This window comes from Bos grunniens, chromosome 3 (assembly GCF_055505025.1).
Source record: "Bos grunniens cultivar Pamir isolate PY7600 chromosome 3, Bosgru_T2T1.0, whole genome shotgun sequence".
NCBI classification, from domain to species: Eukaryota; Metazoa; Chordata; class Mammalia; order Artiodactyla; family Bovidae; genus Bos; species Bos grunniens.
Window position 1 is genome coordinate 108,963,919 of NC_141167.1, and position 24,855 is coordinate 108,988,773.

At 40.6% G+C, this 24,855-nt stretch overlaps 1 protein-coding gene across 3 annotated transcripts in view; it reads right to left on the bottom strand.

The window, feature by feature from the left end:
- FCRL5 (Fc receptor like 5) overlaps positions 1-24,855 on the bottom strand; it is a 63,457-nt gene that overhangs the window by 15,059 nt on the left and 23,543 nt on the right. The window contains exons 7-11 of one of the 3 annotated variants that reach the window (XM_086393484.1): positions 19,857-20,120; positions 16,909-17,187; positions 15,362-15,640; positions 7,886-8,164; positions 865-1,143 (exon numbers count right to left, since the gene is read on the bottom strand). In XM_086393484.1, the coding sequence (XP_086249610.1) occupies positions 865-1,143; positions 7,886-8,164; positions 15,362-15,640; positions 16,909-17,187; positions 19,857-20,120 (1,380 nt within the window). The remainder of the gene's footprint in view (positions 1-864; positions 1,144-7,885; positions 8,165-15,361; positions 15,641-16,908; positions 17,188-19,856; positions 20,121-24,855) is intronic. The other 2 variants (XM_086393482.1, XM_086393483.1) reach the window with 2 other exon arrangements.

The following is a 24,855-nucleotide window of genomic DNA, read 5'->3' on the forward strand; positions in this document are numbered from 1 at the left end:
TATGCCTTTATAATATATTTTAATATTTCTAGAAAAATACACCTGCAAATATTGACAGTGGTTATGTCTTGGAAGCATGTAGGTATGAAAGTGTGTCCACGCAGGTAGAAAGAGAACTTTACTTTTCATATTGTCCCTTTCGTACAATTTGATTTCTTTTTGTCATGAAGGTTCATGTATTCCTTCAAATAATAAATTATTAAAAAGTCGTGTTAAAGCATGAGATCACATCAAAGGGATGAGAGGTGTCATAATGTAGATTTACATTAAGAGTTGGATAGGCTTGTTTTTCAATGTGGCTTTACCATTGTTAACTGTGTCTGTAAGCTCATTACTTCCCCTCTCTAAACTTCAGTTTCCTCTCCTGCAAACTGAAGATAAAAAATGATCTCATTTATAACTCAGTTCTTCATCTTAAAGATTAAAGGAGATGTGTGAGGCATATTTATCCCTGGTAGTGAAAAAGGCTCAAGTGTAGAGGTTAGTTGGGAGTCAGTGAAAGAAAAACCTGGCCCAACATTTTTGGAGCAGAAAAACCTATACTTAGAATTCTTTAGTTTCCCTTTTGTATCATAGTCATAGATCAAAATGCAGTCTATGTTCTTAAAAACCTTCTTTGCATTTTTACTGAGAGTTCTTTTTTTAATCACACTCAAGAAGACTTCTTTAACTGTGCTGTTGGGAAAGTCAAGACTCCTAAACAGTAACCACAGTAAGGACCCCAGACTTCAGTTAGAGGTTCTGTGGGCAGGAAGTACGCTGGGCTGTTACCCAGCAAAGAGTAGTCCTGGAGCTCCGTTTTGGAGGCCAGGGAGAGAAGATAGTCAGTCCTTGGTTGTGATGCTGTGGGCAGGACCAACTCACTTCTGACATTGAGTGACACTGACTCACTACGCTGGACCCACAAGCCATTGTCAGCCTCACAGGAGTAGTTTCCAGAATGTTCTGTGGTCAGGGAGAGGTTGAAGGATGTTCCTCCTCCAGAGAGGCTTGAGAAGCTCCCCAGGGCGACATCCTCATGGTAAAACTGGTACCTGATGGGGGGAGAGCCTCTCTGGGTCTCACAGTGAATTTCCAGTATGTCCCCCACCACAGCCTGGACCCTGGGAGTCCTGAGGGTGAGGACAGGATGAGACACTGGAACTGAGGGAAGAAAAAGGGTTAACCATCATTTTCTATTGTATAAATGTGTTCCACCATAGAAAAGACATTTCAAACAGAAAAATATCTTTCTCAGTTTTTAATGACCTTGTGATATCACTAAGAACTGAGCTATAATTTCTTCAAATCTGAAGAAATAGTATCATTTGTGTAGTGTTATATATACATATATATATATAGTGTTATATAGTTTGGAGTACTTAATAAGTTCAGTTCAGTCTCTCAGTTGTGTCCAACCCTTTGCGACCCGTGGACTGTGGCACATCAAGCTTCCCTGTCTGTCACCAACTCCTGGAGCTTACTCAAACTCATGTCCATTGAGTCAGTGAGGCCATCCAACCATCTCATCCTGTCATCCCCTTCTCCTCCGGCCTTCAATCTTGCCCAGCATCAGGGTCTTTTCCAATGAGTCAGTTATTCATATCAGGTGGCCAAAGTATTGGAGTTTCAGCCTCAGCATCAGTCCTTCCAATGAGTATTTAGAACTGATTTCCTTTTGGACTGGTTGGCTCTCCTTGAAGTCCAAGGGATTCTCAAGAATCTTCTCCAACTCCATAGTTTAACAGCATCAATTTTTCAGTGCTCAGCTTTCTTTATAGTTCAACTCTCACATCCATACATGAGTACTGGAAACACTATAACTTTGACTAGACAGACCTTTGTTGGCAAAGTAATGTCTCTGCTTTTTAATATGCTGTCTATGTTTGCCATAGTTTTTCTTCCAAGGAGCAAGTGTCTTTTAATTTCATGGCTGCAGTCACCATCTGCAGTGATCTTGGAGCCTGAAAAAATAAAGTCTCTCACGGTTTCCATTGTTTCTGCATCTATTTGCCATGAGACCAGATGCCATAATCTTAGTTTTTTGAATGTTGAGTTTTAAGCCAGCTTTTTCACTCTCCTCTTTCACTTTCATCAAGAGGCTCTTTAGTTCCTCTTCACTTTCTGCCATAAGGGTGGGGTCATCTGCATATCTAAGGTTACTGATATTTCACACTATCATAGCAAACACCCTCTTCCAACAATACAAGAGACAACTCTATACATAGACATACCAGATGTTCAATACTGAAATCAGGTTGATTATATTCTTTGCAACCGAAGATGAAGCAGCTCTATGCAGTCAGCAGAAACAAGACCAGGAGTGGACTGTGCCTCAGATCATGAACTCCTTATTGCAAAATTCAAATTTAAATTGAAGAAAGTAAAAGAAAACCACTAGACCATTCATGTATGACCTAAATCAAATCCCTTACAATTACACAGCAGAAGTGACAAATAGATTCAAGGGATTAGATCTGATAGACAGAGTGCCTGAAGAACTATGGATGAAGGTTCATAACATTGTACAGGAGGCAGTGATCAAAATCATCCCCAAGAAAAAGAAATGAAAAAGGCAAAATGATTGTCTGAGCAGGCCTTACAAATAACTGAGAAAAGAAGAGAAGTGAAAGACAAAGGAGAAAAAAAAGATGTATCCAGCTGAATGCAGACTTCCAAAGAATAGCAGGGAGTACTTAATACACAATCTCAAAAATGTTTGAGGAATCTGAAAATAAAGATTAAATTGAAACTCAAGTATCAGAGTAGTCAAAAGAAGTAATCAGTTCAATAGAAAATGAGAAACAAGGAAGACTGTTGTTTATATAGCCAGGGATGTAATTGAGCCTTGGCTACATCAAAAATAAGACCCAAAAGAGAATAGATATTGATCAAATTATTGGCTCACTTTTATATTTATTCATCTATCAGAAATTAATTTAGCAATTAATAAGCCTTAGGAACAGGATGGTATACTGGGGATTCAATAGTAAGAAAGACACAGGCTCTCCTCTCATGAAGACTACACTCTAGATGAGATGTTAAGGAGCAGTTAAATAAAAATACAAGTATTTTTATTTTATTGATATAAAGAATAGGATGCTATGAAATGTATAGTACTGGGGCTTGATTTAGTATGGATTAGTCAAGGAATGCTTCCTCACAAAGTGACATTTGGATTAATCAGATGAAGAAGGGAATGAAGACTGCACAGGTGGGTAAACTGTATGTGCAAAGGCCCTGAGATGGTAGGAAAGTTGGAGCTTTTGTGTTATTGAAACAAGGTAACAGTAGCGCTATGGGAAGCATTTGAAGAATGCCAAGAAATAGGAGGCTGAAGAGCTAGGCAGAGCTTCACAAGCCATGGTATGGATTTTGATCCTTCTTCACAGAGCAATGGGAAATCTGTAAGTGTCTCTCTACAGAGGCATGAGATGATCAAAGCTATCTTAAAAAAAAAAAAATAAAAGACAATTCTGATCTCAGTGTGTAAAATAGATCGTAATGGCACAAAATTGGAGTGGAAATGTTATTAGAAGTGGAGTGGAGTAGTGGCATTGCAGTAATTGAAATGATGGTAGATATAACTATGATAGTAGCAGTAAAGATAGAAAAAAAGATTTGAGAAATATTTAGAAAAAATAAAAGCAACAGGACTTAATGATTAACTGGCTATGGAGAGCAAGGGAGAGAAACGTCAAGGAAGACTCTTGGATTTTTTGCTTTGCGTATCTGAATGAACAGAGTTATCTTTCACAGAAGTGGGGATAATTTGAAAGAGGACCAGGTCTGGGGGGAATTCCATGCATTTTAAAAGTGTTTCAGGTCATGAACTTTTAAGAGATATGGCATAAGCATGTACTCACCTGGGAGGTTTTGTAGTTAAAAGTTTAATAATGAGAAAATAGAAAGAGAAATTAAGGAAACAATTCCATTCACCATTGCAACGAAAAGAATAAAATACTTAGGAATATATCTACCTAAAGAAACTAAAGACCTATATATAGAAAACTATAAAACACTGGTGAAAGAAATCAAAGAGGACACTAATAGATGGAGAAATATACCATGTTCATGGATTGGAAGAATCAATATAGTGAAAATGAGTATACTACCCAAAGCAATTTATAGATTCAATGCAATCCCTATCAAGCTACCAACAGTATTCTTCACAGAGCTAGAACAAATAATTTCACAATTTGTATGGAAATACAGAAAACCTTGAATAGCCAAAGCAATCTTGAGAAAGAAGAATGGAACTGGAGGAATCAACTTGCCTGACTTCAGGCTCTACTATAAAGCCACAGTCATCAAGACAGTATGGTACTGGCACAAAGACAGAAATATAGATCAATGGAACAAAATAGAAGGCCCAGAGATAAATCCACGCACATATGGACACCTTATCTTTGACAAAGGAGGCAAGAATATACAATGGATTAAAGACAATCTCTTTAACAAGTGCTGCTGGGAAAACTGGTCAACCACTTGTAAAAGAATGAAACTAGAACACTTTCTGACACCATACACAAAAATAAACTCAAAATGGATTAAAGATCTAAATGTAGACCAGAAACTATAAAACTCCTAGAGAAGAACATAGGCAAAACACTCTCCGACATACATCACAGCAGGATCCTCTATGACCCACCTCCCAGAATATTGGAAATAAAAGCAAAAATAAACAAATGGGACCTAATTAAACTTAAAAGCTTCTGCACAACAAAGGAAACTATTAGCAAGGTGAAAAGACAGCCTTCAGAATGGGAGAAAATAATAGCAAATGAAGCAACAGACAAACAACTAATCTCAAAAATATACAAGCAACTCCTACAGCTCAATTCCAGAAAAATAAACGACCCGATCAAAAAATGGGCCAAAGAACTAAATAGACATTTCTCCAAAGAAGACATACAGATGGCTAACAAACACATGAAAAGATGCTCAACATCACTCATTATCACAGAAATGCAAATCAAAACCACTGTGAGGTACCATTTCACGCCAGTCAGAATGGCTGTGATCCAAAAGTCTACAAGCAATAAATGCTGGAGAGGGTGTGGAGAAAAGGGAACCCTCTTACACTGTTGGTGGGAATGCAAACTAGTACAGCCACTATGGAGAACAGTGTGGAGATTCCTTGAAAAGCTGGAAATAGAACTGCCTTATGACCTAGCAATCCCACTGCTGGGCATACACACTGAGGAAACCAGAATTGAAAGAGACATGTGTACCCCAATGTTCATCGCAGCACTGTTTATAATAGCCAGGACATGGAAGCAACCTAGATGTCCATCAGCAGATGAATGGATAAGAAAGCTGTGGTACATATACACAATGGAGTATTACTCAGCCATTAAAAAGAATATATTTGAATCAGTTCTAATGAGGTGGATGACACTGGAGCCTATTATACACAGTGAAGCAAGCCAGAAAGAAAAACACCAATACAGTATACTAACGCATATATATGGAATTTAGAAAGATGGTAACAATAACCCTGTATACGAGACAGCAAAAGAGACACTGATATATAGAACAGTCTTTTGGACTCTGTGGGAGAGGGAGAGGGTGGGGTGATTTGGGAGAATGGCATTGGAATATGTATAATATCATATATGAAACGAGTCACCAGTCCAGGTTCGATGCACAAAACTGGATGCTTGGGGCTGTTGCACTGGGACGACCCAGAGGGATGGTATGGGGAGGGAGGAGGGAGGAGGGTTCAGGATGGGGAACACATGTATACCTGTGGCAGATTCATCTTGATATATGGCAAAACCAATACAGTATTGTAAAGTTAAATAAAATTAAATAAAAAAAAATACACCGCGAAACAAAATAAGACAATGCATTCAAAAATAGCTTGTATGAAAGTTACAGCAAAATCTTCCTCTGGCAGAACGGAATCTACCTACCAGGTTCAGGAACATAACGTTTGTTTATGCCATTACTGAAAAATGGGGAGCTGTTTGCTAAGATGGGAGCCTGGAGCCTGGGTCACTCTGGTGACTCACATAGAAAATTCTTTCCTCTGTTGTACAGCAGAAACTAATCCAACATTGGAAAGCAATTATATTCCAATTTTTTAAAAAAAGAAAAGAATCACTTATATAGATGACATCCCCAGGATCATCCAGAGAAAGAACATATTAATATATAAGACAAGAGGATACATGCCGGACAAAATTCTGGAACACACCAATGCTTAGTTCATCTATAAGGTGAGGAGCTAGTAAAGGAGACTGAGAGGGAATGGCAGAGAGAGATGATCCAGGAGACAGTGAAATCATTGAAGACAAGGAAGGGATGGCTTCCAGAAGAATAAAAAGATAAACAACATAGACTGTTTCTGAGAGATCAAGTAAGGTGAGGATTGGAAAATGGCCATTGGATTTAAAGCCATGGAAGTCATTAGTGACCTTTGTAAGAATAATTTTGGTATAAAGTTCAGAAGAAACCAAGGCTTAATCTTAGTGGATAATAAGGAAATGGAGGCAACCTGTGCAACTGACTCTTCTTTTGGAAATTTAGTCATAAGAGAACAGTGGCTGGAGGGATGTGTACTTGGTTGCTCAGTCGTGTCCAGCTTATGGTCCCATGGACTGTAGCTTGCCAGGCTCTTCTGTACATAGAATTTCCCAGGCAAGAATGCTGGAATGGGTTGCCATTTCCTACTATAGAGGATCTTCCCTACCCAGGGACCAAACTCACCTCTTTTGTGTCTCTTGCATTAGCAGGTAGATTCTTTACTACCTGGGAAGCCCAACTGGAGGCATAAATGAGATCAAATGGGTTTTTTTCCCCCCTTAGACATGGGGGAGATATAGCATGTTAAACTCAATAGGAAGGATCCTATAGAGCAGGTGTTAAGGGACATAAGAGAGAAAGTTGTTCAAAATGTCTGAGAATGCAAGCAAGGATGGAATCTATTATAGAAATGAGATGGTGATTTTCACCTTTTATAGGAAGCAGTCTTCTATTCTGTACCTTAGGAAGAGGAAGGATAAGTTACTGGATGGATACAAAGACAAACAGGAGCCAAGGATGTGATTGTCTGGGAGGAAGTAAAGGTGCTAATGAACTGGGAGTTCTGTTGAGGTCTGAGGACAACAGTGATTAGAGGAGTTGAAGAAACAAGCAGAAGGATAGAAGGCTGTGGTCAGGTAAGTGGAGTAGTGTGTGTACGGGGGAGTGCATGAGAGTTGTGGAAAAGATGACAAGCCATGGTGTTGAGTGGGTCATCCATGTGGGGTTACAGTCATAGAAAGATGACAGAGTGTAGAGTGGAAGACTATGAGAGTGGTGTCAAGCTTGCACTGGAAGTGGGCATGACTAGGAGGCCACCCCATAATGGCCAGGTGGGAGAGAGTGCTACTGTTGAATGACAAGTAAAAGAGAATTCAGGAGAATGATGTTGAGAAGCCTTTTAGCAGGAGTTCAGGGTGAGGATCTGAGCTGCCCTGGGACAGTGGCAGGAGAGGCTAGAGCAAAATTTATGAGGCCGCGAAAGAATGAGTTGGTCTTTTTATTGATTGACAGATAGAGGAAAGCACAACTAAATCTCTTCTGAGACAAGCTGAACTTTATAATTTCTTTTAAACTTTTTTTTGCTGATCATTGTTGGCCAGGATGCAACTTGCATTTGAAAAGCCTTTATTCCTACATTAGGATACTTTGGGTCACAATGGCTGCAGTGTTGCTACCAGGAGAGGCAAAGCAAGCAAAACGAAGGCTCAAGTTCCTAAAAATGTAGAATATAGAACTCTCAGATGGAGGCTGTGTAGACAGCAGGCTAGCAATGATGTCCCACAGCAAGTGTCCCTGGGGTAACTCCAATCTCGGCTACTGGGAAAGGTGGGGGAGACGGTCAGTCTCTGGTTGTGCTGTAGTTGGGTCCACTTACCTCTGACACTGAGTGACACTGTGTAACTGCGCTGGACTCCCTGGCCATTGTTGGCCTCACAGAAGTAGTTCCCAGAATGCTCTGTCTTCAGAATGAGGTTGAAGGAAGCACCCCCTCCAGAGGCACTTGAGCTGCTCCCGAGGGTGACATCCTCATGATAAAACTGGTACAGGATCGGGGGAGAGCCTCTCTGGACCTCACAGTGAAGCTCTACCATGTCCCCTACCACAGCCTGGTCCCTGGGAGGCCTGAGTGTGAGAACAGGGCGAGATACTGGAACTGAAAGCAAAAACGAGTTAGTTGATATCAGTATCTTTTCCCATTTCCTCTATTTTTGTTTTCCAGAGGTTACCTCTGCTGATAATTTGGTGACACTTTCTAGATCTTTTCTACGTGTAAGAACACTCAGCCTTATCAACACAAATAAATGCATAAAAAACCCACATATATGCATGGGAGCACAAGACACGTACTGGTCTACAAGCTGATTTTCCCAATTAGCAAAATATCATGACCATCATTCTATGTTATTACTTAAGGATCTATCTCACTTGCTTAAAAAATAAATTTTATTGAGGTATAATTTACACGCATAAAAAGCAACTCTTTTAAATTTAAAATTTGATATTTTAGGGTAAATATTGCTTGGTTATTTTTAACAACCACAAAGCATCCCACAGTATGAATTTACTGTAACACACTTAAGCAATCCCCCTTTATGGAACTTTAGGTTGCTATCTTTTTCTAATTTTGAATAAGGCTCCATACACAATTCTGTATATATATCATTGTGCTTTGTCAATACATTTCTTAGGATAAATTCTTACAAGTGGGATTTCTGGAACTGTGATATAAGTATTCAAATAATGATATATAATGCTACATTGTTCTTCAAAAAGTTTCAACCAATTTGCACTTACATTCATGGTTTATAAGAGTCTCCTTCCCCCACTCTCTGATCAATTATAGTCACATAAACACACAGACTTATTTTCCTTATTATGTCTCTTTTCCTAATCTTAAACTTTACAGTTGTTTGTCTGAAGAATTTACTTATTCTATCCTATGGGAACCTTACACTTTACTGATTTTTTATGGACTACTAGTGAATTATAATCCATTAATTGATGAGTTGCAGTCTGTAAAAGTATTCAATTATTTGCAGAATGAAAACTTTTGAATCTGTCATTAATTTTTCTAAATTACCAAATGAATTTTTGTCCTCCATTATGAAATAGGAATAAAATTGGTTTTTTTATTTCCTCAATTCCCTCTGACTGATTTTTCTTTGTTACATGTATTTTTAACTGTTTTCAGTTCAGTTAAGTTCAGTCGCTCAGTTGTGTCCAATTCTTTGTGACCCTATGGACTGCAGCACACCAGGCTTCCCTGTCCATCACCGACTCCTGGAACTTGCTCAAACTCATGTCCACCAAATCACTGATGCCATCCAACCATCCCATTCCCTGTTGTCCCCTTCTCCTCCTGCCTTCAATCTTTCCCAGCATCAGGGTCTTTTCCAATGAAGTCAGTTCTTCATATCAGGTGGCCAAAGTACTAGAGTTTCAGCTTCAGCATCAGTCCTTCCAATGAATATTCAGGACTAATTTCCTTTAGTATGGACTGGTTGGATCTCCTTGCAGTCCAAGGGACTCTCAAGAGTTTTCTCCAACATCACAGTTCAAAAGCATCACTTCTTTGGTGCTCAGCTTTCAGTATGGTCAACTCTCACATTCATACACAACTACTGGAAAAAACAGCTTTGACTAGATGGACCTTTGTTGCCTTTTACTGTTTTAACATTTATAATAGTTGCTTTCTATTCTGTAGCCATAACTCTTATATTGCCTAGCCTTTGTTTTTTGTCTTAATCAGTGATTTTCAACCCTATTTGTACAATATTTTCAACTGAGGATGTGTTAAAAAAAAAAAAAAAAAAGGATTATGAGTCCTCATCTGAAAGATTCTGAAGTAAACTGGTCTGGAGAGAGCTTAATAAAATATCTTTTTCAATATTCCTAGGTGACTCTTTTTTTATTTAATTTTTAATTGGAGGATAATCACTTTATAATATTGTGATGGTTCTTCCATACATCAACATCAGTCTAATATGGAGCCAAGGCTGAGACCTACTGATGTGAATAGATTCAGTATTCACTTTTCATATCACAGTTTCTTCATTTTGAGTCTTTTATATTAATTTTTATCTCTGCTAGGCTAGAATTTGTCATCAAATAATTTTTCAAGAGGGGTTAATGGGTACTAAGTTCTTTGAATCCTTGCACATTTGAAAATGTCTTTTTGATTTGATATCAGTTCAGTTCAGTTCAGTCACTCAGTCGTGTTCGACTTTTTGCGACCCCATGAACTGCAGCATGCCAGGCCTCCCTGTCCATCACCAAATCCCACAGTCCACCCAAACGCATGTCCATTGTGTCGGTGATGCCATCCAACCATCTCATCCTCTGTCATCCCCTTCTCCTCCTGCCCTCAATCTTTCCAGCATCGTGGTCTTTTCAAATGAGTCAGCTCTTTGCATCAGGTGGCCAAAGTATTGGAGTTTCAGCTTCAAAATCAGTCCTACCAATGAACACCCAGGACTGATCTCCTTTAAGATGGACTGATTGGATCTCCTTGCAGTCCAAGGGGCTCTCAAGAGTCTTCTCCAACACCACAGTTGAACCACTGTTTTGAACCACAGTTCAAAAGCATCATTTCTTCTGCATTCAGCTTTTTTATAGTCCAACTCTCACATCCATACATGACCACTGGAAAAACCATAGCCTTGAATAGACGGACCTTTGTTGACAAAATAATGTCTCTGCTTTTTAATATGCTGTCTAGGTTGGTCATAACTTTCCTTCCGAGGAGTAAGCATCTTTTAATTTCATGGCTGCAGTCACCATCTGCAGTGATTTTGGAGCCCAGAAAAATAAAGTCTCTCACTGTTTCCACTGTTTCTCCATCCATTTGCCATGAAGTGATGGGACCGGATGCCATGATCTTTGTTTTCTGAATGTTGAGGTTTGTTGTTGTTGTTGTTGTTTTTTAATTTAATTAATTTATTTATTTTACTTTACAATATTGTATTGGTTTTGCCATACATTGACTTGAATCTGCCATGAGTGTACATGTGTTCCCCATCCTGAACCCCCCTCCCACCTCTCTCCCCATCCCATCCCTCTGGGTCATCCCAGTGCACCAGCCCTGAGCACCCTATATCATGCATCAAACCTGGACTGGCGATTTATTTCACATATGATATTTTACATGTTTCAATGCCATTCTCCCATATCTTCCCACCCTTGCCCTGAGTTTTAAGCCAACTTTTTCACTTTCCTCTTTCACTTTCAAGAGGCTCTTTAGTTCTTCAGTTTCTGCCATAAGAGTGGTGTCATCTGTATATCTGAGGTTATTGATAAAACTCTCAATTCTCATTTCTCCTCTGAAACTGCCAGTCTGAACATTGCTTCTCTCTTTTAGTATTGACTTCTATGTAAAATCTAAGACAACTTAATATTTTTTCTTTCTGAGATGACTGGGTTGTGATTTTTTTGCCATGATCATACACACACACACACACACACACTCGTGCATGTGCACGTGGATATTTTTAGCCTTGAAAATCAATAACCTCATCAAGATATGTCTTTTAATCTACATACTCAAGTTTTCTTCAAGTCAAGAAATTTTTAAGTAAATCTTTGAGTTTTGTTTCTCTCTTTAGACACTTAATTATTGACACTTGTGGTCTTCATTATCTGATCTCCATATTTTAATTTCTTTTTCCTTTTTCTGTGTCTTTCTACCTTGGGTTCCATATTATTTTCTCATACCAACTCCATTCAGTTAACAGATTTCAGAAGTATGCATTTCCGTCAAATTTGGATTTTATTTCTAAAATAGCTTTATTGTTTTCTTTGGTTTCTCTCCTGACCTCTGATATATATATATATATATATACACACACACATACATACTTGTTTTTCTTTTCTGTTATCTTATCATCTCTTCTTTAACCTCATTAATTTCCCCATTGTACTTTTCTCCCCCTGGAGTCCATAAGTCTTTATGGACATAAGTCTTTTCTTTAATTGTATTAAGAATATCCAGAAAACTTTTTTGTTTCCTAAAGCAATTCTTCTTCTTAAAGTTATTAGGAATTTTGTGCTTTTTCTCTCCCTTTTATAGTTTTAAATGCATCGAAGCAAAAATTCCCATATTAGACTTCTTTTGTTTATGGCTTATACTTCAATGAATAAAGTTATATTCAGGCTCTTGTATTTGCTTGAGAATGCTCTGTGTATGTGTGTGTGTTGATAGATTCAAAATGGGCATATCTTATCAGTTTATATTCCCACGAAATTTCCATGTCTTCTCTTTGGGGTATATTCCCTCAAAAAGAAAAAAAAACACACACACAAAACAAATTATTTTGTCAGAGAGTCTGCATGGCTCAGTGTGAAGCTGCTCAATTTGTGTGTTAATTTAAGGCTCATTTATTTCTGTTCAGTTGGTATAAGCAGATGCGAAGACCAGTATTCTCTCCCTAGTCTTTTCTTCCTCATCTCACCTGAAAGACTTTTTGTCCAAGGAATTACAAATGCTCACTGAAGACCTACTTTGTGCCAGACACCGAGTAGGTACAGGGATGCAGAGCAGACCAAAACTAAAAAGGTTCCATTTTCATGAAGCTTATACTCTGGTATTCAGAAAGATACACATGAAACAAGAAATAAAACGGTTTTAGATAACATTAAATTTGAGAAGAAAATAAAACATGGTCATGAGAAAGAGGATGTCTTTAGGACTTGGGACTTTCCTTGATAGCTCAGCTTCAGGCTTTAGAGTTTGAATCTCAGAGCATTTACATTTCATAAGTAATCTCTTTACTCAACAATTTATATAGGGGCAGTGTCTTCCTTTGGTCAGTTTTGGTCCATGTTTTACTATGATCTGAAACAAGAACTGTCAAGGAGCAAGAGATCTTTCAGACTGATCACTTTCAAGATAGGACCATAGTAATAAGGACTCCAGATGGACTCATGGGTTCCTAACAGGAACCCACAGACCATAACAGGAACTTGCCTAATTTAAAGTCTGACCAGACCACACTTGTAGTTACCATCATATTCTGACTAATTCCTGTTTCTCAAACCCTAAAAGTGATTCCCCTAACTCCTCCCCACCACCTTGAAGGATGATGAGACTCTGTCAAAGTGATGCTCTCCTTTGCTTTTCCAGGTAAAAAAAAAGGGACACCCACCTTATTTCTTCCAGAGAATCATGAATTCATTACCTTTGGGTTCTTATTCCAACTCAAATCACAGAATGCTGGGGCTTTAAGGAACACTAATTACTGTCTTACCTAACTTTCAAGAGAAAGTTAAACAGTAAGACAAAGAAAATTTTAAAATTTTGCCTAAATTTTGAACTAGCTATTTTCACAACTAGAGCTAGAATTCGGGTATTCTTATCCAAACTGATATCACACAACTCAAGCAAGATGTTTTACATGTACACTGCTCTTTCTAGGAAAACTCAGAGGCCCTGCTGTGTATATCATTCCTAGAAAAACTATTTTCTTCAATGTAGTTCATTATATGTCATGCTGTCCCAATTGACCCTGCTCCCTCTGCTACCACTTGTTGAACTGGAGGTGGGCAGTTGGTTTAAGAAAATTTCATGTGTAGACTTGCCTGTGGCTTATGAGGTGTCTTAGAGCTAGGCTGCTTGGCTAATTAGACTTGTTAGAAGCACTGCTTTGGTAGCAAACCATACAGCATTGGCAGCTGGGGCAGACGTTAAAATACAGAGCAGGATATCCTATCGCAAAGTCTAAGACAGTCACTGATGAAATTTTCAGGAGGTTTGAGGCAAGATAAGTTCATAAGGTAGAGTCTTAAGAATAAGAGTGAAAGCACTTAGGAGCAATACGAAAAATAGGGCAGAAGGACAGAGAAAGGAAACAGATGGCAGGGCTAGGAGTAGATAATAATGAAAGGATCTAGCTCATCAAGCATCAATATAACCTGTTTTTGAGAAATAAGTTGAATTCTGAGAAATCTCTCAGTTCTTATTCCATGAATCTAGATATGTTGTCTTCCTTTTTTTTTATTCCCTGGATTTACTTAGCAAACCCTCACCCCCCAGAGACATCAAGGTCTTTTTATTTCTTATCTAAAATGATCTGATACATCTGACTCAAGATTTCTCTGTCTTTCTTTCTGCTTTTATGAAAAGAAAACTGAACTTTCACTCTCTTCTACACGAAGATTCCAAAAGTAAACGGAAGCAATTTTGATCCTAAAATGACACTTTTTCACGGTTCTATAGGCAACCATGAACTGTACACTGATAATTCATATACATGTACAAATATATGTCATACTGCAACAAAACTGTTGAAAACATAATACAAAGAAATGACACTTGTGTTATTACTGAGTTAAGTCAAAATATCCCAGAAACCCCAGAAAAACCAGTGAGTTGGCTTCTAGGAGGCCATTTCTTCTCTTCCTTTCACTTTCAGCCCTCTTTAAACCTACTGTAAGAGTCTGAACTGGAGAAGGCAATGGCACCCCACTCCAGTACTCTTGCCTGGAAAATCCCATGGATGGAGGAGCCTGGTAGGCTGTAGTCCATGGGGTCGCTAAGAGTCGGACATGACTGAGCGACTTCACTTTCACTTTTCACTTTCATGCATTGGAGAAGGAAATGGCAACCCACTCCAGCCTGGAGAATCCCATGGATGGGGAAGCCTGGTGGGCTGCCATCTATGAGGTCACACAGAGTCAGACACCATTGAAGCGACTTAGCAGCAGCAGCAGCAGCAAGAGTCTGAACTGCTGCAGAAGCTTTTGGAGAAAGTAAGCTCTTGCCCACTATATGTCCATATGCCTGAGCTTGTAGCTAAATTAATATGTAGGTATTAGTGGGGAGATATGAGATGCTTCTGTGCATCCAGTTAAGAGAAATTGGTTTGGAGACTGAACATGCAGGGCCTGAAAAAATAATTTGGGAACATAAAAGTGTTAGTCTCTCAGTCATGTCCAACTCTTTGTGATCCCATGGCCTGTAACCAGCCAGGCTCCTCTGTCCATGGAATTTTCCAGGCAAGAATACTGGAGTAGGTTGCCATTTCCTACTCCAGGGTATCTTCCTGACCCAGGGCTGAAAACTGGGTCTTCTGCACTATAGGCATATTCTTTACCATCTGAGCCACCAGGGACTTTTGGGAAAATAAATTCATTTGGTAAAAGTGGGGGAAGGTGTTGAGCTATCTTAGGGGCCTAGTTGAGTGAGGGCTGAATGAGGACTGAAGCCCACAGACAGATGGTTCTTTGAGAAGGGAAACAAGATGACCATTAGGTTGATGGTGTAGGAAACAGGGAGATCCATGAAAATCTCTGAAAGGAGTTGGCATGACAAGGATCTGGGTCAGGGATGGGTCACTAGCAGGAATCCAGAACTTACCAATGACAGAGAGGTTAATGGTCTCACTGCTCTGAGGGCCAAAGCCATTGTCAGCTGTGCAGTAGTAGTTCCCAGAATGCTCTGCAGTCACAGAGAAGCTATAGGACCTTGTTCTCCATGAAGTAGCTTCTATTCTTGTGAGCAACACATCTTCATGAAAAAACTGGTACCAGATGGGCGAAGACCCTCTCTGAACTTCACACTGAAGTCTCACCTCATTTCCCACAAGAGTCCAGGTTCCAGGAGGGCTGAGGGTGAGGACAGGTTGAGACACGGGCACTGAGGGAGAGAAAAACTTAGTCGACAGTTGCTTCTGCCACTGCCTGGAACTGTTAATCAGTGACTAGTGAAATATCCAGTCTTATGTCCACCGGCCCTCAGGACAGCATGAATCACACTGCCCCCTAAAATTGGGCTTGGAGTTTGGCCACACATAGATGGCAAAAAAAAAAAAAAAAAAACCGAGATTCAAGGCTCAACAGAAACCATTTTAACTTCATACTGAGCTGACAGTCACTTTCATGGACTTTGGGACCTTAAGCCAAGCAAGCAGAGGTGAATTCTTGACTCAGAATGGATGCCCCTTGCCCTGCTTCCAGCCCCTCCCCTCTGTGTCCTCTCACACTGCTGCCTAAACAACTCTAAAAGTGCTTACTCAAGAAGGACATCTTTGGTATAACTATGATCCTGCTCCCTGTCTTTGTATCTTTTATGGTTGTGTATCTGTAAATGATCAGTGCTTGTGTGCTCAGTTGCTCAGTCATGTCCAACTCTTTGTGACCACATGGACTGCAGCCTACCAGGCTCCTCTGTCCATGGAATATTTTCAAGCAAGAATACTGGAGAGGGTTACCATTTCCTACTCCAGACTATCTTTCCAACCCAGGAATCAAAACAGCATCTCCTGTATCTCTTGCTTGGGCAGGCAGATTCTTTACCACTGAACCATCTAGGAGTATCTGATAGGAAAGGGACAAGTGACAACTCAATGACCATGGGAACTGATTTTGTAGCTATGGGGAACAATGTAGTTAATGAAAATCAGAAATCTGTGGATTAGCAGGACAAGAGGACAGAAAAAGAGAAACACTGGGGCTCCTCAGAGTTGGGGTCCAGGAGAGAGCTGCTCTGCAGGAAGCTAGGGGTGTGATAACATCTGAGTTGCTCATAGTACAAGGCTCAAAAGCAACAGACAGCTGTCTCAAGAGAACCTGGGTATTGAGAATGACATAAGTTTGGTCAGAGGAAGAATCAGGGAAAACTTGAAGGTGGGAACACATTTTTGGAGGGGTCAAGGATATAGGCCAGCCTTCCCTTGTGGCTCGGCTGGTAAAGAATCTGCCTGCAATGTGGAAGACCTAGGTTTGATCCTTGGGTTGGGAAGATACCCGGGAGAAGGGAAAGGCTACCCACTCCAGTATTCTGGCCTGGAGAATTCCATGGACTGTATAGTCCATAGGGTTACAAAGAGTTGGACATGACTGAGTGACTTTTACTTTCACAAGGATAGAGGCCAGGGATGGGTCACTAACAGAACTAGGGCTTACCGGTGACAGAGAGGCTTATGGCCTCACTTCTCTGAGGGCCAAAGCCATTGTCAGCTGTGCAGTAGTAGTCCCCAGAATGCTCTGCGATCAGAGAGAAGCTATAGGATTCTGTTATCCATGAAATGGCTTCTCTCTTTTTGAGCAAATCATCTTCATGAAAAAACTGGTACCAGATGGGCAGAGAACCTCTTTGAACTTCACACTGAAGGCTCATCTTATCTCCCACAAAAGTCCTGGTCCCAGGAGAGCTGAAGGTGAGGACAGGTTTAGACACAGGGACTGAGGGAGAGGAAAAACCTTAGTCAGCAGTTGCTTCTGCCACTTTCTGAAGCTGTCAATCAGTGGCTAGTGAAATGTTCAGTCTCATGTCCACTGGCCATCAGGGCACCCCAGAGCCTTCCTGGCTTTTCTCCCCACCTCTCTTCTGTTCTCCTTGTTGGTCTTCTCCTTTCCCATTAGACCTGGCCCTTCTCCTTTCCTGTCTCCTCTTGTTAGGTCACCTCACTCCCATTTTCCAGAGGAATTGATGTTATTGAGGAAGAAGTCCCTTAGTTTGCTGCCACCAGACTCACACCATTTACCTGCATCAGCCCCTTGCTTCTCCCTTGTCTGGTGACCTTGGACAAGCTGTCCCTCCACCAACTCAAGGAGGATCCTGCTCTTTCTTGACCCTGAGCTCACCTCCATGTGTCCCAGATATAAATTCTCTGCATCTATTCACTTCTTCCAAACACCACTTAGATGTGCTTAATCCTCTCCCCTTTAGTAAAACAACAAAACAAAACCCTATCTACATTTAATGTTCTCAATGTTTCTTTTCTGTGGAAAGACTCATAGAAGAAGCACTGTCTCTACTTTTTTCTCTCACTCTGATAATTTGCTCAATACAACCTTGTTTTTATCCCCACCAACATACTAAAGTTGATTTTTCATGTTTGTGATTATAATGATAATGATGATAATAATAGACACTTATGATATAATATAGGAGAAAGAAATGGCAACCCACTCCAGCACTCTTGCCTAGAAAGTTCCATGGACAGAGGAGCCTGATAGGCTACAGTCCATGGGGCTGCAAAGAGTTGGACACAACTGAGCGACTTCACTCACTCACATGATATAATATAATGTTTTTAACTATGTGTATGGTGTGCATTTGTCATATATTATTTGTAAACATATGTAGACAAACAGTAATTTAATCATCAAAACAATCCTGAGAAGCTATTATCACTGCCTTTATTTCACACATGAGGAAACTGAGGCCCACTGGGGTTAAGCTGCATAGCTAGTATGTGGTGAGGCAGCCATCAAACCCAGCTATCAAACCAGGTTCTCCCCTGTATTCTCCCACTTTCCTTTTCAGTGCTTTGTGGCTAAATTCAGGGGATGTGACTCAATTCTTATCTTTCATCATATATCAGCTGTGCCTTCTCTGACTTGGCCTCTACTGTCTTTTGCTTAAAACTCTCCCTCACTTGGTTTCACTTTGTTAAACACTCCTACAGTGTTGGTCTAGTCTATGTATTCTTAGATGTCAGTATAGTCTGACATACATACTACATGCAGTGATTACCTAGGAGGTGGATAAAGCAGCCATTCTATAGAACTTTGTGCATCTCTGAGAGCATCTGATGATGACATCCTGCCTCCAAATTCCTTGGGTCTGTGGATGTCAGGAGCACAGCTTCTCCGTCTCTTTCATTTGATGTCTCCTTCCAGGGTTCCCTGATCCTTTCCTTTAAAACTTTTGCATATTTATTGTGGGAGGGGCTGCATTCTGGCTTATCTCCAGCCTGGCTCAGCTTTTTTTTTTTTTCAAACAGAAGAGAAAACAGGTTGCTTCCCGGACCAGCCAGGACTAGACTCTACCATCAATACAAACCCAAATCACACTGCTCCCTAAAATTGGGCTTGGGCTTTGGCCACACATAGATGACACAAAACTGAGATTCAGAGATCAACTGAAACCTATATAACTTGATTTTGAGCTGACATTCTCTGTTAGGGCCTTAAATCAGGCAAGCAGAGGTGAGTTCCTCTTGGCTCACAGTGGTTATCCCTTGATCTGCTGCCAGCCCTTCCCCATTTGGGCCCCTTTCACATTGCTACCTAACCAACTCTAAAAGAGCTTACTCAGTGTGGTTATGTTGAATTAAACTTATCGTTTACTTATGGTAAACTTGTGGTTACCAGGGGGTAAAGGAGTGAGGGAGGGAATAAATTGGGAGATCAGGACTGACATATACATTACTGCTATATATAAAAGGGATAACTAATAAAAACTACTGTAAAGCACAGGGAACTTAACTCAATATTATATAATGACCTATATTGGAAAAGAATCTAAAAATGAATGTGTATATATTTATGTATGACTGATCCACTTTGCTGTACACTTGAAACTAACATTACACTGTAATTCAACTACACTCTGATAAACATTTTCTTACAAAGAGGGTCATATTTGAAGTAACTATGATCATGCTCCTTGTCTTTACATCTTACTTGGTTTTGTACATTGTAAATGATCAGTATCTGATATGAAAAGGACAAGAGACAAATCTGTGTTCCTCAGGGAGAACTTATTTTGTGGCTACAGGGGACAGTGTAATGGATGAAAATCAGGAATCTGGGGGGTTCACAAGACAAGAGGACAAAAAGAGAGAAGCACTTGACTCCTCAGAGGTTGGGGTCCAGGAAAGACAGAGCTGCTGTGTAGGCAGCCAGGGGCACTGTGGCACACGGGCTGCTGAAGGAACCAGGCTCAAAAGCAGCAGATAGCTGTCTCAGTGAGCTGGGGTGTTGAGAAGGACAATGGTTTGGCCAGATGAAAAAGTAGGTGAAACTTGAAGGTGGGAACACATTTCTGGAGCAGTCAGGGATAGAGGCCAAGTATAGGTCTCTAACAGATCCTGGGCTTACTAATGATAGGGAGGCTTACTTACTCACAGCCTCACTTCTCTGAGGGCCAAGGCCATTGTCAGCTGTGCAGTAGTACTTTCCAAAGTGATTTTCAGTCAGAGACAATCTATGGGACATTTTTCTCTCTGAAGTGGATTTTGTCTTCATAAGCAACACATCTTCGTGAAAAAACTGGTACCAGATAGGCAGAGAACCTCTCTGAACTTCACACTGAAGGCTTATCTTATCTCTCACAAGAGTCCAGGTCCCAGGAGGTCTGAGAGTGAGGACAGGTTGAGACACAGGGACTGAGGAAGAGAAAAAACTTAGTTAACAGTTGCTCCTGACACTTCATGAAGCTGTCAATCAGTGGCTAATGAAATGTCCAGTCTCATGTCCACTGGCAGCTCACCGTCTCCTGACTTTTCTCCCCAGCTCTTTCCTATTCTCCATGTTGGTCTTCTCCTTCTCCATCAGACCTGGCACTTCTCCTCTCCTATCTCCCCTTGTTAGGTGACCTGACTCCAATTTTCCAGGGGAAATAATGTTCTTGGGGAAGAAAACCCTGATTTTGCTACCATCAGACTGACACATTTACCTTGCTCCTTCCCTCTGCCATATGACTTGGAAGATTTGTCCCCTCACCTGCCCAAGCCACTCTTAGTCTTCCTGTCAGTCCCTGCTCTCCTTTTTCCCTTTGCTGGGATTGGCCTTGGGCCTCTGCCCCTTTCTCTTTTCTGTCAGACATTCACATACTCTTCTAGAATCTTCTCCATTCCTACAATCTCCCTGTATCCAGCCTGACCCTCTCTATTTATAGGTGAGAAAACTGAGTCAGGAAGAGGTTAGGAGATCTGTCTGTGGTAACTCATCAGGATGTTTTCAGGGCCAGACAGGACCTAAGTCTGTCTCCTGACTCCTGTTCCAAAGTTAAATAACATCGACTCCTTAAAAGTGGAACTGGAGCTTGCCATCAATGAAGGGAACAGCACAGGGCTCTATCAAAGCTATTTTCCTATCACTACCACAACCACCTTAACAGTACTGAGGGTAAGATGGTGTTAGATACTGGTAAAGGAGGTAGGGTAGTTTGGGGTGGTGTAGTAACCATAGTTACATGGTTGGAGTAACTGATGTTACTACCTGTTGCTGTATCCTACATGGATTTGCACATTGGTTATTGAAAATAATTAACTGTTGATGGGAACAACAGATATCTCCATAACCCTGGGATAGAGGAATTATTTGAGAACTACTACGATTGATTGGAAACTCAAGCGTATGGGGATTCAATGGATAAAGAAAGAAAAGAGAAAAATGGTGAGTTCTACAGATGCTGGGGATCAAGAAAGGAGAGAGAGAGATGTTGCAGACATGTTAAGGGGTATGATAGTATCTGAACTGGTTGAAGGATGAAGCCCACAAGATAGAGACACTTATTCAAAGCCAATGGGGATGGTGTTATGGAGTGAACTGTGTCCCTCTTTAATACATATATTGAAGTCACAACCTCCAATATGACTGTATTTGGAGATAGAGCCTTTAAGGAAATAAGGTTAAATGACTGAAGCTTCAGCTTCTTGGCAGCTGAAGATTGTAAATCTCTATACAGTGAGCAAAAACAAGACCTTGAGTTGACCATGGTTCAGATCATGAGCTCCTTATTGCAAAATTCAGGCTTAAATTGAAGAAAGTAGGGGAAACCACTAGGCCATTCAGGTATGACCTAAATCAAATCCCTCGTGGTTATACAGTGAAAGTGATGAATAGATCTGGTAGACAGAGTGCCTGAAGAATGATGGATGGAAGCTCACACCACTGTAGAGGAGGCAGTTACCAAAACCATCCCCAAGAAAAAGGACTGCAAGAAGGCAAAGTGGTTGTCTGAGGAGGGTTTACAAATAGTTGAGGAAACAAGAGAAGCAAAAGGTAAGCAAGAAAGGGAAATATATACCCAACTGAATGCAGAGTTACAGAGAACAGCAAGGAGAGATACACAGAACACAGACACAGAAGTTGCTCAGTCATGTCCGACTCTTTGCGACCCCATGGATTGTAGCCGACCAGGCTCCTCGGTCCATGGGATTTTCCAGGAATGAATACTGGAGTGGGTTGCCGTTTCCTTCTCCAGGAGAGATAAGCCCTTCTTAAATGAAAAGTGTAAAGAAATAGAGGAAAACAATAGAATGGGAAAGATTAGAGATCTCTTCAAGAAAGTTGGAGATGCCAAGGGAGCATGTCATGCAAGGATAGGCACAATAAAGGACAGAAACAGTATGGACCTAACAGAAGCAGAAAAGATTAAGAAGAGGTGGCAAGAATACACAGTTGAACTATACAAAAGAGGTCTTAATGACTGGGATAACCACAATGGTGTGGTCACTCACCTAAAGCCAGAAATCCTGGAGTGTGAAGTCAAGTGGGCCTTAGGAAGCAATACTATGAACAAAGCTAGTGGAGATGATGGAATTCCAGCTGAGCTTTTTCAAATCCTAAAAGATGGTGCTGTCAAAGTGCTGCACTCAACATTTCAGCAAATTTAGAAAACAGCAGTGGCCACGGGACTGGAAAAGGTCAGTTTTCATTCCAATCTCAAAGAAGGGCAGTGCCAAAGAATGTTCCAGCTACCATACAGTTGTGCTCATTTCATGCACTTGCAAGGTTATGTTCAAAATCCTTCAATCTAGTCTTCAGCAATATGTGACCTGAGAACTTCCAGATGTACAAGATGGATTTAGAAAAGGCAGAGGAATCAGAGATCAAATTGCCAACATTCATTAGATTATAGAGAAAGCAAGGGAATTCTAGTAAAACATCTGCTTCTGACTATGCTCAAGACTTTGACTGTGGATTACAACAAAATATGGAAAATTCTTAAAGAGATGGGAATACCAGACTTCACTGGTGGCCCAGTGGTTAAGAATCTGCCTTGCAATGCAGGGGACACAGATTTGATCCCTGGTCCAGGAAGAGTCCCACATGCCATGGAGCAACTAGCCCTGTTTGTCACAACTACTGAACCTGAGCACCTAGATCCCATACTCCATAACAAAAGAAGCCACTGCAATGAGAAGCCTGCTCACTGCAACAAAGAATAGCCCTCACTTCAATGAAGAGTAGCCCCTACCACAACTAGAGAAAGTCCAGATGCAGCAACAAAGACCCAGTGCAGCTATAAGTAAATAAAACTTTTTTGTTTTTTAAAGAAAGAGATGGAAATACCAGACCACCTTACCTGTCTCCTGAGGGACCTGTATGCAGGTCAAGAAGCAACAGTTAGAACCAGACAAGGAACAATGGACTAGTTCAAAATTGGGGAAAGAGTACAAGACTGTATATTGTCACCCTGCTTATTTAACTTATATGCAGAGCACATCATGTGAAATGCAAGACTGGATGAATTACAAGCTGAAATCAAGATTGCCAGGAGAAGTATGATGAACAACCTCAAGTATGCAGATGACACCACTCTAATGGCAGAAAGTAAAGAGGAGCTAAAGAGCCTCTTGAGGAGGGTGAAAGAGGAGAGTGAAAAAGCTGGCTTGAAATTCAACATTCAATAAATGAAGATCATGGCATCTGGTCCCATCACTTCATGGCAAAAAGAAGGGGGAAAAAGTGGAAGCAGTGACAGATTTTCTTTTCTTGGGCTCCAAAATCACTGCAGATGGTAACTGCAGCCGTAAAATTAAAACACGCTTATTCCTTGGAAGGAAAGCTATGACAAACCTAAAAGACAGCATATTAAACAGCAGAAATAGCACTTTACTGACAAAGGTCTGTATAGTTATCAGTGATATAGCTTTTCCAGTAGTCAGCCAGGTATGGATGTGAGAACTGAACCATAAAGAAGACTGAGTGCTGAAGAATTGATGCTTTCAAATTGTGGTGCTGGAGAAGACTCTTGAGAGTCTTTTGGACTGCAAGGAGATCAAACCAGTCAATCCTAAAGAAAATCAACCCTGAATATTCACTGGAAGGACTGATGATGAAGCTAAAGCTCCAATACTTTGGCCACCTGATGCAAAGAGCCAACTCATTGGAAAGGACCCTGATGCTAGGAAAGATTGAGGGCAAGAGGAGAAGGGGGTGGCAGGGGATGAGATGGTTAGATAGCATCACTGACTCTATGGATATGAATTTGAACTAACTCTGGAAGATAGTGAAGCATAGGTGAACCTGGCATGCTGCAGTCCATGGTGTTGCAAAGAGTCAGACACAACTTAGAGACTGAACAACAAAGGTTAAGTGAGGTCATAAGAGAAGATTGACCCCCTAATCAGATAGGACTGGCGTCCTTACAGGAGAGGAAGATACCAGAGACCTCTCTCTCTTCAAGGACAGGGAAGAAAGGTTATGTGAGGACACGGAGAGAATGTGACCTACTACAAGAGAAAGAGGGCCCTCCTATCAAGAGACATGGTCCCAGATCATTCCAGCTCTAAAATTCTATTTGTTCAAGAACCATTTCATTTAAAAAGAAAATTTTAATACTCCATTGTGTATTTGAATCAGTTCTAATGAGGTGGATGAAACTGGAGCCTATTATACAGAGTGAAGTAAGCCAGAAGGACAAACACCAATACAGTATACTAACGCATATATATGGAATTTAGAAAGATGGTAACGATAACCCTGTATACGAGACAGCAAAAGAGACACTGATGTATAGAACAGGCTTATGGACTCTGTGGGAGAGGGAGAGGGTGGGAAGATTTGGGAGAATGGCATTGAAACATGTGAAATGTCATGTATGAAACGAGATGCCAGTCCAGGTTCAATGCACGATGCTGGATGCTTGGGGCTGGTGCACTGGGACGACCCAGAGGGATGGTATGGGGAGGGAGGAGGGAGGAGGGTTCAGGATGGGGAACACATGTATAATTTTTTTTAATAAAAAAAAAAAAAGAAAATTTTAAATATGAAGATCCCACACATATGCCAGTCCTTGAATACTTTTTCTGTCCTCCATTTCTAGGAGTTTCCAAAAGCTCCCACAACCCATTCTACCCCTAAATCCCCCTGCTGTTAATCTAACTTCTG